A 14,028-nucleotide genomic window follows, 5' to 3' on the forward strand; every position below is an offset into this window, starting at 1 on the left:
TGTGCATGCTCTCTTTCTTTCTCTTTATGCACCATCTCCAACTCACGCAAATACACTCTATTTTCTTGCTTTTGACGCTTTTTTCCCCACAACGCATTAAATTGCTGTATATTGGGTTTAGAAAGAAATGCTTCAATGTCAAACTCCATATTTAACATTTTCCTTTTAAGAACAGCAAGATTTTTAGGAATAATTGCTACCCACCGAAAAAACAGACAACGGTACACTCATTAGACATTTGTAAAAAAATATATAATAATAAAATCACAAAAAAAAAAAAAAAAAAAAAAAAACACACGAACGGACGAGCCTAATTTGTTATGAATTAATTAAATCCCTACTCAAAGAGAATGAAATTAGCATAACAATTAACAGGGATCATTCTAAAAAGATCACTGAGTCCCCGCTCTCACTCCCAAAATACTTTTACAACCACAAAACACTTTTAAAGTGCAGAAAAAGAGGAATTTATTAACAAGAAATAAGGAACAACATAAACTTCAGGAATGCTAACTAATGATTAGTAGGCTATGGAAACCCCGAACCGCAAGGTGAAAAAAGAAAAAAATAGAAATCTTATCTCTATTTCGAGATATTAAGTCGTTATTTCGGCATAAATATCTCGTTATTTAGACATAATATCTCGTTATTTAGACATAAATATCTCGTTATTTAGACATAATATCTCGTTATTTCGACATAAATATCTGGTTATTTCGACATAATATCTCGTTATTTCGACATAAGTCGTTTCTAATCTAAAGATTATCTGATGGAATTTTGGTTCCTGTTGGGGACATTTAATATTCAACGGCTATGATCTGCCTTACTTAAGGTGGACGATGACGCAATTTTCTTCTAGAAACAAACTTTGTTGTATTATTTTCATGTTATCACTGTGAAGCTGCTACAATCTGTAGGCCTATTGTAAAAAGCACTGTATAAATAAAGGTGACTTGACTTGACTAGACTTATAGGCTAACAGGACAATTGCATATTTTCCACAACAGTATTTTCATGCGTCCTCTGTAGGCTACTTGCGTTCTTGAGTAGGCTATTGGAACTGAACTTCGGCAGTTGATTACGGCGTTGAACGAGAACACAAGGACGTAGGATCGCATAAGAAAGCTTACTGAGAAACGGTCAACAAGAGAGCTCAAACCACTTACGCTGGATTACAGACGATACTGAGGCGCACGGGAACGGCATATGGAGATCCGACCTTCTGCATAAATCTTAGGCTGAATCTGAAATCGCCCCCTATTCAGACATTTGTAGTGTTGTCTGAAACCATAGTGTACGTTATTGAATGTAGCCTACTCATTCAACCCCTCAATAATGAGTGTAGCCTACAACCTCTCATATTTTAGATGTGTGTGTTACAGCAATTTAATATTACTCACTGCTTCAGTCTGTTTCTCTCCAATAATATTAATGTAATATTCCATAGGCTACTGTCCCAGTTTTACTAATTATTTCCTTTCCTCTTGAAATCCTCAAGTAAAATGTGTCTTTACACACTGTAGTGGCTTTCCTTTAATCCAGGGAACGGTGGTAAAATATTCTTCACTCATAGTTTGGAATTAATAAATAAACAACGTCCACACGGCAATATCATTTTCAATGCTTTGTTGTCCATTTGATGAAAAATATAACTTGTTTTTAAAACAAGCACACCTGTCCCTCCCGATAACATATATGTTAAATTGATATGTTCAATTTATTGTTAAAGGAACACTCCACCGTTTTTTGAAATAGGGCTTATTCACCTTCTTTCCTACATTTAGATAGTTGGGCAAATGCATTTTTATCTCAGTGCATGCGTTGTTTTAGTTTGACAGGGTCGGCACTAGCTTAGCTTAGCACAATGAATGGAATCCTTTGTTGCCAGCTAGCATGGCCCGAGTAAAAGTGAAAAAAAATAAAACATAAAACCCACCTAATTACTTCTTGTGGCCTGCGTATTCACAACAAGTACAAATAGCGATGCAGATTAACACTTGGTAGATTTCCTAGGCAGATATAGACTTGGGACTATATTAGGGGGAAGCACAGGCGAATCACTGCTGCTTAGGCGAAGCACTGCTACTTGGGCGCAGAGATATCACGCAACACATGAAATGTCAACATACCGGCGTGAATAGTAGCTGGCTATTTTTCCTAGAGTACATGAATGGCAATGAACATGGCTAATTTTGTGAGAGACGAAGAGGGTGACTTCTCAGACAGTCAAGAGCCTGGTGGTGTGAATCTGGGGGAATATGCCAATCTATCCCGACTGAAATAGTGTCTGTGCTGTAGAGAGTGGGACAAGTTTCTGCCATCCATTGATGACCAGGCTCAGCGCGTCAGATCAAGATGAGCGCGCCTGCAGTTGTGTCACAGCTACCGAGGATTTCACGGCGGTGATCCATCCTGCAGTAACTTTTACTCTATTTTTTTTCCCGGTGTGATAAAGTGAACTGGAAAAAAAGCCCCACGCCGAATGGATCAAATGGACAACTGTCCACAGAGTAAGTGATTATTTTAAACGTGACGCATGTATAGATCGAAAAGTAAATGTGGATATGAGCAGGCTTCACTCAATGTGTACACTTGTCAATTTTAAGAGTGCTGGCCTAGATAATTATAATACATGAAGTGGGAGAGAGGCCGCACTATGCTTAAATATATTTTTATTTTTATTTGCACAGACGCGCCGAAACGCGTCTGTGCAAATAAAAATAAAAATATATATAAGCATAGTGCGGCCTCTCTCCCACTTCATGCATGATCGACCCATACCTGTATTCACATTAACATATTATACCACATATTCACATTTCATGTGTTGCGTGATATATCTGCACCCAAGTAGCAGTGCTTCCCCCAAGTAGCAGTGCTTCGCCTGTGCTTCGCCTGTGCTTCCCCATAATATAGTCCCAAGTCTATATCTGCCTAGGAAATTGCCAAGTGTTAATCTGCATCGCTATTTGTACTCGTTGTGAATACGCAGGCCACAAGAAGTAATTAGGTGGGTTTTTAAAAAAATTTTTTATCACTTTTACTCAGGCCATGCTAGCTGGCAACAAAGGATTCCATTCATTGTGCTAAGCTAAGCTAGCGCCGACCCTGTCAAACTAAAACAACGCATGCACTGAGACAAAAATGCATTTGCCCAACTATCTAAATGTAGGAAAGAAGGTGAATAAGCCCTATTTCAAAAAACGGTGGAGTGTTCCTTTAAAGGGATACTCCACTTTTTTCGGAAATATGCTCATTTTACATCTCCCCCAGAGTTAAACAGTTGAGTTTTACCGTTTTAGAATCCATTTAGCCGAACTCCGGGTCTGACGGTACCACTTTTAGCATAGCTTAGCACAGATCATTGATTCTGATGAGTCCAGTAGCATTTCTTTCAAAATGACTAAAGAGTTTCAATATTTTTCCTATATAAAACTTGACTCTTCTGTAGTTAAACCGTGTACTAAGATCGACGGAAAATGAAAAGTTGCGATTTTCTAAGCCTATATGGCTAGGAACTACTCTCATTCCGGCGTAATAATCAAGGAACTGTGCGGCTGTACCATGAGTGCAGCAGGCGTTATGATATGACGCAGCGCCTGAAAATAGGTCTAATAGGTTAGACAAACTTAGTCCCGGTCACGTTGGAAGAAGTTACCGAGCTGGGGACTATTTTCAGGCGCTGCGTCATATCATTACGCCTGCTGCACCCATGGTACAGCCGCACAGTTCCTTGATTATTACGCCGGAATGAGAGTAGTTCCTAGCCATATAGGCTTAGAAAATCGCAACTTTTCATTTTCCGTCGATCTTAGTATACGGTTTAACTACAGAAGAGTCAAGTTTTAAATAGGAAAAATATTGAAACTCTTTGGTCATTTTGAAAGAAATGCTACTGGACTCATCAGAATCAATGATCTGTGCTAAGCTATGCTAAAAGTGGTACCGTCAGACCCGGAGTTCGGCTGAATGGATTCTAAAACGGTAAAACTCAACTGTTTAACTCTGGGGGAGTTGTAAAATGAGCTTATTTCCGAAAAAAGTGGAGTATCCCTTTAAATAACATGAACAGTTACCTACACCACTGGTGCACACCGCCATCTAGTGGTTGAACAATCATTACATTTGGCTCCTGCACACTCTATATTTCAGCATGTTGCACCATTTGCAGATAGCACACGTCATATTTTAGATTAAAAAAAATGTGTTATATACAGACATCTGATAATCATGTTTATAATATGCAAAACAAACAGTTTTACATTCATTTTAAATCAAACATTTTAAGGACATTTAAAATCCAAATGTATTTGTGACAGGAAAAGTCTCAAATGCTCAAAAAAATACATCTTCCAGATGAAAATATGCTCATTTTCAGGGGGTTGGATGCCTTAATATTAACTGCAATGTTTTATTAATTATTTGTCTCAATTCAAGTTTTTTTTTTATGATCCCACAAAAAAAAACACATTTTGCTCCCCAATGTTTTACTATAAATATCTAGGTTTATACTATGTAATATCTCCACTCAGTCACTTATGAAATGCAGAACAAAGTGGTCAGAGGAAATCTGACTTCCTGTGCTTGACGTGGTTGAACTTTTCCTCTCTTTGCTCTGTGCGCTGTCTCGAGGGACCCGGGTTTCATATTCAAGTGTTTATTTACAACTACAACATGATTATTCAGCTTTATCTCTGTAAGTATCTTTGAGTATTTTGAACAGCTTTTCATGTGCTTTATTCCTGTTACTATATTTAAAGTATTCAGACAAATCTGTTTGGACACACTGTGCTATATTAATTTCTCTTGATACATAAAAACTTGGTTGCATAATAATGATAAAGAATTAAAATATATGTGACAGCGTTTTAAGAGGATACTTATAAATGAACATGATTCTTTGATTTTTTTTATCTTGTAGATCTGCTCATATGGTGTGAAGCTGCAGAGACTTTAACAGATCAACTAACAGATTTGGGGCAAAATGTGACCATAAACTGTGATCTTGATGAAGAAGAGGTTTATTGGTTTTTACTAAAACTTCAAGATTCTGCAGTTTTGATAATGCGCTCTTTTAAAACAAATTCTCAGTTTTTCTTCAATAAAAGAATCATCCACAAATATTCAGTGAACTCTAAACATCATCTGTTCATAAATAATGTCACTATTGATGAGTTAGGAGTTTATTACTGTATGGGCATAGACTCAGATCCAAAATTCAGCAATCCCACCAGACTGCACATCATTGGTGAGTACACTTTTAGTCATATTGTTCTGTACAGTGATTATTTAGAGATTATTAACACATCGTAGCTTAATTCATTCTTTACAGAACCAACTCCAGTAACCGAGTGCCAGAATCATACAGTCGTACAGTATATTCAGCAGAACCAGACGGTGTTGAAGTATATTCAGCAGAACCAGACGTCATGGCAGACTCTTACTCTCATATCTGCTCTGTTCAATGCTGTTTTGGTCATTGTGGTTATAGGTGAGTTTTCATCAGTGTAAGTAAAACTACACCAATAATTGCACCAATACCGATAAACTGGTGATTATTTGCTGTTATGGCTGTTAACCGATAAATGGCCCACATTCAAATTCCACTATATTTAAATTTCAATCATTTTTACATTTAAAAGTGAATGTAGGCATCTCAACATTATAATTCATTTTGAGATTTGCTATAGATCACTTTTGACAGTGAACATAAATTTTAAGTGTTTTTAAAGATTAACGTTAAGTGAGAGCTGGATGATGGCTTAAATAAATATACAGGAAATAAGCAAGCACAATAAAAATATCAACAGATATGAAACATTACAGCCAATACAGTGTAGGCCTAGGGGTTGCATCTGTGAAAAGATCAACATAATGCTGTAAGTGTTTAATTGTTTAGACATACAGTACATTATTTCATTGTATTTCATTTATTTTATTCCATTCTCAGGACTTTTGAAGGTTTGTGCTGTTAGAAGGTCTGCAGAACAACAACTTCATAATACTGCACAGCCGATTTACAACAACATATAGATCCAAATCAATTACAGGTACATTATGTGATGTATCCATCCATCCATCCATCCATCCATCCATCCATCCATCCATCTAATACTCTTTACTCGCTGACCTCATACTTACTTCATAGCGGTAGATCAAGCACAGAACAAATAGCTGAAGCTCTGGTGTTGTAGAGCACATGATAATAGGTGTGCCGTGTGGTTTGGTCTGCCTCAGAAGAAGTGTTGCATCTAGACCAGTGGTCTGCACTTTAACCCAGTGAAGAGTTTTTCCTAGAGTTTAGTTGTTAACATTTGTGTGGGCTATCGGTGTTCTCAACAAGTGTGTGATATTTTATAATATGCTATATATGCTAATGCTAATATGCTAATATTTCACAGCAACCTGAAAGCCATAAATATTTCAACTAATATGCCATGTTCAACCATGTTTCTTATTGAATTAAAGTGTCATGCAATCCCCTGATTTCTGTATCATTTCTGGAGTTATCTTCACACTTCTGCAAAATGCTTTAAAATAGAGGTGTGACAGTTTGCAGAAAGGAACATGTGTAGGAGGTGACAGCCACAAAATGTCTAGATCTAAGGAGAGCTGAGTAAGCTGGAACTGTGGAAGACATGAGGCACAGACAAATACAACAACACCAAAAACAACACTAAGCTACCAACTAATATTGATAGTTGTTCTGAACATCATGTGAGTTTTAAAACAGCCACAGTGCTGCTATATCTTTAATTCAGCAATAGTATTTTAATTTAAAGGCCCACTGAAGTGCCTTGAAATGCGCAGCATTATTCAATGTGTTGATGTCATTTCCACTGAAACAGGAAGACGGGGCGGGACGTATCGATCAGCTCCTCCCCCTTTTTTAAATGGCCAATAGCGTTTAGTTTATATCACAGTTTGGCCAGAGCTGTTGAGCTCAGCTCAGTAAAGCCGCAGTTTCCTCCTAATCTCTAACCGTTTCTCCTCATAATCTCCTCCATATCGCTTTAAAATATATCATTCTGTGCAGAATTCAAATGGATCCGATAAGTTTTCTGGTCTGCGGCGACTCGATCATGTTATTTCATTGCTTGAAATAAACAATTTAATGCAGTATCTTAACATTTTGCTCATTGTGCCCTCTTGTGCCCTCAGGAGACAAGCTGAGCGTTTCTTTAACACTTATTTAATCTTCATATAATGTATAAGAAAGATATTTGTTTAAATTTTATTTTGTGTTTGACTGTTAAAACTAATATTATTTGTTGTTTGATTATTTTTGTAGCTGTATCGTCCAGCCCCAGTCTCACCCTACAGTTTTTCTTGTTCAAGAAGCCGTTTCACTCAGATATACGTCACAATGGGGCAGAAAATACTATCTCAGCTTTTGTTTCATGTCGACTTTGAAGTAACAGATCATGTCTTTTCAGGCACCCTGCTGCAGAGATAAAAGAAATAAAAAAGAAATAAAAAATAAGATCAAACACAGAACAAGTAACTGAAGCTCTGGTGTTGTAGTGCACATGATGATAGGTGTGCCGTATGGTTTGGTCTGCTTCAGAAAAAGTGTTGCATCTAGACAAGTGGTCTGCACTTTAACCCAGTGAAGAGGTTTTCCTCTTTGTCGTCTGTGATGTTAACATTTGCGTATAGGCTATCGGTGTTCTCAACAAGTGTGTGATATTTTATGATATGCTAAGAATTATATATTTCACAGTAACCTGAAAGCCATAAATATTTAAGCTTATATGCCATGTTCAACCATTTTTCTTATTGAATTAAAATGTCATGCAATCCCCTGATTTCTGTATCATTTCTGTAGATATCTTCACACTTTAAAATAGAGGTGTGACAATTCGCAGAAAGGAACGTGTAGGAGGTGACAGCCACAAAATGTCTAGATCTAAGTGTTACGACTCTGGCTCAAGGGAGGCAACATAGAGGAGTCACAAACGTCTATTATGACCAAAATAAGGTTTATTGCAAACAAAGTTAAACAGACAAAGAATAATGGTGGCTGCTGCTAACAATGCTACTGCTCCAGGCTGCAGTGTGTGAGAGAGAGAGTGGGTGGAGCTAGACAGGGGCTTTTAAAGGGGCTTTTTCTTTCTCTATAGTAGAATAATACTTCTGATGTACGTTAAACTTCTTAGAAAAATAGCATACATGATTCTTAACTCCCTCTGAATCCTCTTGGAATAAGACACACCAACATCACTAGCATCAACAGCTAGTTTAAAAGGCCTATCAAAATCAGGGGCAGCAAGAACAGGAGCACTTACTAACAGTGCTTTCAAGTTCTCGAATGCAGATTGACACAAGCTGGACCAAACAAACGGGACCTTTGGGCTAAGAAGGTTAGTCAAGGGAGCAGCAACGGTAGCAAAGTTCTTACAAAAGCTCCTATAATAGCCTGCCATCCCAAGAAAACGTGGCCTGTCCAAATTCACATTTGGCAAGGTTCAAAGTCAAATTTGCAGCAACTAGCCTATGGCATCCCAAAAGCCATAACCCGATACTGGCAAAAATCATCTGGTGTTACAAAAGCAGATATTTCACAGGCTCCAACTTTGTAACAAATGCTGCAGATCCTACTCTGTCAATACAGTCATCTAATCTTGGAAGAGGGTAACAATCAGGCTTGGTGACAAAATTGACTTTGCGAAAGTCAGTGCAAAAACGAGGTGTATGATCTGACTTAGATCTCCATGAACAGAGTGGGAAATATTGAACAGCTCCTCCCCTTTTTTAAAATGGCCAATAGCGTTTAGTTTATTTCACAGCTCAACCAGAGCTGTTGAGCTCAGTAAAGACACAGTTTCTTTTTAATCTCTAACCGTTTCTCCTCCAAATTCCCTCCATATCACTTTGTAATATAGCATTCTGTGCAGAAGTCCGATATGTTTTCTGTTCTGCGGCGACATGCGCATGAGATCCGCTCTGTGTTGTCATGTCTCTAGACTGGAGAAGACTGTGTGCACTGTGGCGGTTCGTGTGACAATAACATGAAACCAGACTTCATTTACCCCAATGGAAAGCATATTTACACTGTCTGAATTGTTCCCTATCCCCTATATAGTGCACTATGTGCCATTCACCATGTAGAAAATAGTGAATGTGTGAACAAGTGACCGATTTCAGCCGCAGCTTCAGCGTCTATTTATAATGTAGGGGGCGGGGCTTCAGATTCCAGAGAGCATTTGATTGGACAGAAAATCTGATGAGAAGCTGAAGTGCAGAGTGATGTCATCAAAATCACCGATCCATATTGGCGGAAGTGAGAGACTGTAAGTTTTGAATGCTTATATCTTCTCAATGTGAATTTCGTCATTGTTTTGGGGCACACTAGCTTATAGATAAACAGTAAGGCTAACATATTCATACTAAAAGATCAATCAAAATGGACAATTCTAGTTTTTTTTGTTTTGGAATATTGCAGTTTTTATTATAAATTGTTTATCTGTTCACATCATTATTTTTATTTTATTTGGAGCCGGCACCAGCCACGAACCAGTTCTTTGTGTTTCGACAGCCAAAGAACCGGTTCTCGGCCAGGAAAATTGGTTCCAAAGCGGCACCAACTCTTTGCTGGACTAGAACCGTTCTTTTACCGCGTCATGCTTACATCAGGGGCTGGGGGCGGGGTTATTGTCGTAACCTCCGTCTATAGTAATCCAGACGAGCAGCACAAATGTGTTCTCAACGTCTTCTTCTGACCCCAAAATAGGATCGCAATGCCAGGAGAAACATTTGCAGAAAGACAGTGTAGTCCGCCATTGTAATTGTTATGCTTGAAGTTGGCGCAAGCATTTCTGGGAAAGCTAAGACGTATGGCACCGTACACAGTGATGTAACGACATCGTTCGCTGGACTTTCTAGTCAGTGGAAAAACAAACAGGTTCGCAAGTTGAACCAACTTTGAACCAGCACCAGTTCCGAACCAGTTCTTTTTTGGTGGAAAAGGGGTATCTGATGACGTTTACTAGTACAAGGGCGGGACAACCTGTCAAGCAAACCACAACCATCCAACAATCCAATCAATTCTCCATGGACAAAATCAAGTCATTAGCAATCTCCTTAGGCTGCGTTCCAATCCACTTTTAGACATGCACTTGCAAACTTCCCTAAGCACTTCCCCTCAGGGGAATCCCCGCCGCCATTTTGAAGTGTTCCACTTCGTGAAGTAGATGATGGAAGTTTATATGGACAGACCCTCGTTCCCTCGATTTTGACAGAGGGAGCGAGTCTACTTCATATGTACACTTCAGGCACCTATATGTCCCACAATGCAGTACGACTGTGACGTCACCACATATCTCGTCTAATCACCACCACAACAAACAACTCTATGATATATTAATTATATATTTTTTTTATTTAAAACAACCCAAACACACCTATATACATTTGGATGCTGCATTAAACAAATTCTTAAAGGGAAAAAAAAGAAAAATAATAAATAAACTCCATAGCTGATTCCAAGTGATCAAGGGCTTAGGACGTTCCAGTTCAGCCCGCCGCAGTTTCCGCCAGTAGTGGGCACTCATGCAACGTAAGCAATGACGTACATCTGAGTGAACGAGATGGATGGAAGTTAGCGAGTGAAGGGCATGACAATTTTGGACTGGAACGCAGCCTTAGTAATCACGCCACCGCCCTTGCTCCATTCCCACGGCTCTCGGCCTGGTCCTGCTTGCCACAGTTGAATTCTACAAAGCCCCTCCTTCCAAAAAGCATAGTGTGCTCTGATTGGCCAGCTGACCCAGTGCGTTGTGATTGCCCGAGCGTGCGTTGGAGATGTAACGCCCCTTACTACAATGGCAAGCTTCAGCTTCCAAAGCAATTATAAACACTTTTTTTTACCATAATGACTAAAGACAGTTTTACCATAGCCTATCAGTTCGAGCCCGGGTCGGATTCTGAAAATGCAGATGACCAAGCCGGTCGATCGGAACCTGATACTTCGGTTATACCTGATTATGGTCCATGAAGATATTTTGTAAATTTCCTACTGTAAATATATAAAACATTTATTTTTGTGAGTGAATGCAGCAAAATCGCGAACATAAATGGACAACTTTAAATGCGATTTTCTCAATGTTTCGAATTGTTTGCACCCTCAGATTCCAGATTTTCAAATAGTTGTATCTCGGCCAAATATTGTACTATCATAACAAACCATACATCAATGGAAAGCTTATTTGTATAAGAATAATTATTCTGATGTATGAATCAATTTAAAAAAATGTCAAGAAATTGACCCATGTTGACTGGCTTTGTGGTCCAGGGTCACAAATAATAAAACATACTTACAGGCTCTGATTCAGAAGTGCCAGATTGTCCTAGCAAAGTTGGAATTACCCCATTTTGGGGTGTGCGCTGCACACACATGAGTGTTTGGTTTGTACTGTTCTGGAACAGTGTGTAAGGCAAAGTTGAGATGTTGCCCAGAGAGAAAAAAAAAGTGTGGTTTTGGAGGCGTATAAAGGTGTATTTAATAAAATGACTTGAACGTCACACTCATCCACATTCATGGGGAGTGAATGAGTGAGAAAAAGAAACAGTACAAAAGTCAGTAGAGCGGTTATCTCTTCTCCTGCTCACCTTTCACATTTATTACAGACACACTCTCTACGCAGCAGTTCTCACTGTACCTTCAGTTACTGTAAATGCTCTAAGTGAGCATTACAAGTGTTGTAAGGGCAAGGCAAGGCAAGGCAAGTTTATTTATATAGCACATTTCATACACAATGGCAATTCAAAGTGCTTTACATAGAATAAATTAAAATAATAAAAGAAATAAGAATAATTAAAACAGTTTAGAAAAATAAAATAAAAAACAGTACAGTACAAACAGTCGGACGAGCATTGGCACAGTGCTCATTCAGTTAAATGCATAGCTAAACAGATGTGTTTTGAGTCTGGATTTGAATGTGATTACTGTAGGAGCACGTCTGATCTCCTCTGGAAGCTGGTTCCAGCTGCGACTGGCATAATAGCTAAAAGCAGATTCGCCATGCTTAGAGTGAACCCTTGGTATTTCTAGCTGATATGATCCTAATGATCTGAGTGATCTGTTGGGTTTATATTCAGTGAGCATACCTGCAATGTATTGAGGTCCTAGGCCATTGAATGATTTATATACCAGTAATAATACTTTAAAATCAATCCTAAATCTAACTGGGAGCCAGTGTAAAGACCTGAGGACTGGTGTGATATGTTCATATTTTCTGGTTCTGCTCAGAATCCTGGCGGCAGCGTTCTGTATGAGCTGCAACTGTCTTATGGTCTTTTTGGGAAGTCCAGTGAGGAGTCCATTACAGTAATCCACCCTGCTGGTGATGAAAGCATGGACAAGTTTCTCTAAGTCTTGTCTGGAAACAAAGCATCTTATTCTTGCAATATTTTTCAGATGATAGTATGCTGATTTAGTTATTGCTTTGACATGACTACTGAAACTAAGGTCTGACTCCAGTGTCACACCAAGATTCCTGACTTGATTTTTGGTTGTTTGACCCCTGAAGTGAAGGTATGCGTTCACCTTGAGAACTTCATCTTTGTTTCCAAACGCAATGACTTCAGATTTGTCTTTGTTTAATTGAAGAAAGTTTTGACACATCCAACTGTTTACTTCATCAATGCATTGGCACAGGGAGTCAATGGGGCTGTAATCGTTAGGCGATAGGGCTAAGTAGAGCTGTGTGTCGTCTGCATAGCTGTGGTAAGAGATTTGGTTCTTTCTCATTATTTGGCTCATTGGGAGCATATACAGGTTGAACAGGAGTGGCGCAAGAATTGAGCCTTGAGGGACTCCGCATGTCATGGATGTCCACTCAGACTTATGGTCTCCTATACTCACATAATAACCTCTCCCATCTAAGTATGACCTGAACCATTTTAGGATTATCCCAGAAAGCCCCACCCAGTTTTCCAGCCTGTCAAGAAGTATGTTATGATCGACAGTGTCAAATGCAGCACTGAGGTCGAGTAGCACCAGCACTGATAATTTGCCTGAGTCAGTATTTAAGCGAATATCGTTTATTATCTTTATGAGCGCTGTCTCTGTGCTGTGGTGCGGTCGGAAACCAGATTGAAAATTGTCAAAGGATCCATTCAAGCTCAAGAATTTGTTCAGCTGATTGAAGACAACTTTCTCAATGATCTTGCCTATGAAAGGAAGATTTGAGATCGGTCTATAGTTGCTTAATATGGTCTTATCCAGATTGCTCTTTTTCAGGAGGGGCTTGACAACTGCAGTTTTCAGGGAGTTTGGAAAACTCCCAGAGAGAAGTGAAGCATTTACCACTTCTAGAAGATCTGCTTCTAAACTGTTTAACACACTTTTGAAAAAAGATATGGGAAGTGTGTCAAGAGCGCAGGTTGATGTTTTAAGGTGCTGTACGGTTTCTTCCAAAATGTTGCCATTAATTTCTTTGAAGTCAGACATAGTAACTACTTTCTCAGGTGGTCTGGTCTGTCTGACCCCAGTGCAACTCAAGGATGTGCTGATCACCTTTCTGATATTATTGATTTTCTCAGAGAAGAAAGAAGAAAACTCACTGCACTTGTTGTCTGAGAGCATTGTAAATAAATCTTAACCATTGATTTATTACTGCGTCCACTTTCTGAAGGCCAAATAAAAGTGCTGCTTTTGCTTTCGTATAGAAACACACAGCGTCTCACAACATGGCGGCCACAACACTACTACTATAACTGAAGCCACGCCTTCTTCCTTTGCGTATGCATTTGGGCGGCATTATGCAAATATTTCCACCTAGTGACGTGGGTATGTGAGGGAGAATTCAATCGAGGTGTTTTAGCCAGGTCTGGATCTGCCATCTCTTCTAGATAGAATAGGTGACTTTGAGCTTTGCAGATCTTCTACATGCACAAACAGCTACATAAAGAAAAACGAACATGAAAACACATCATATATTCCCCTTTAATGTTTTGTTAGTCTATCTAGTCGCGAGACTTTGTGGGGATTTTATTTAATTCCACTGCATTTCATATGTTTTT

At 38.9% G+C, this 14,028-nt stretch overlaps 1 protein-coding gene across 1 annotated transcript; it reads left to right on the forward strand.

Moving 5' to 3' along the window:
* Positions 1 to 4,544: 4,544 nt before the first annotated feature.
* LOC311295404 (uncharacterized protein) lies at positions 4,545 to 6,489 on the forward strand. Its single transcript, XM_084416765.1, has 4 exons — positions 4,545 to 4,699; positions 4,925 to 5,251; positions 5,336 to 5,494; positions 5,954 to 6,489. The coding sequence occupies exons 1-4, from the start codon at positions 4,678 to 4,680 to the stop codon at positions 6,034 to 6,036; spliced, it is 591 nt and encodes a 196-aa protein (XP_084272891.1). The 5' UTR covers positions 4,545 to 4,677; the 3' UTR covers positions 6,037 to 6,489.
* Positions 6,490 to 14,028: the final 7,539 nt, after the last annotated feature.

The sequence above is a fragment of the Rutilus rutilus genome (genome assembly GCF_951802725.1).
Source record: "Rutilus rutilus genome assembly, chromosome: 8".
In the NCBI taxonomy this organism is placed as follows: Eukaryota; Metazoa; Chordata; class Actinopteri; order Cypriniformes; family Leuciscidae; genus Rutilus; species Rutilus rutilus.

Bases quoted from the DNA above. Each gene is read 5' to 3' on its own strand.
- LOC311295404 (XM_084416765.1), top strand. From the start codon at position 4,678: ATGATTATTCAGCTTTATCTCT. The intron at 5,252-5,335 runs GTGAGTACACTT...CATTCTTTACAG, and splicing joins CACCAGACTGCACATCATTG to AACCAACTCCAGTAACCGAG. The intron at 5,495-5,953 runs GTGAGTTTTCAT...TTCCATTCTCAG, and splicing joins TTTGGTCATTGTGGTTATAG to GACTTTTGAAGGTTTGTGCT.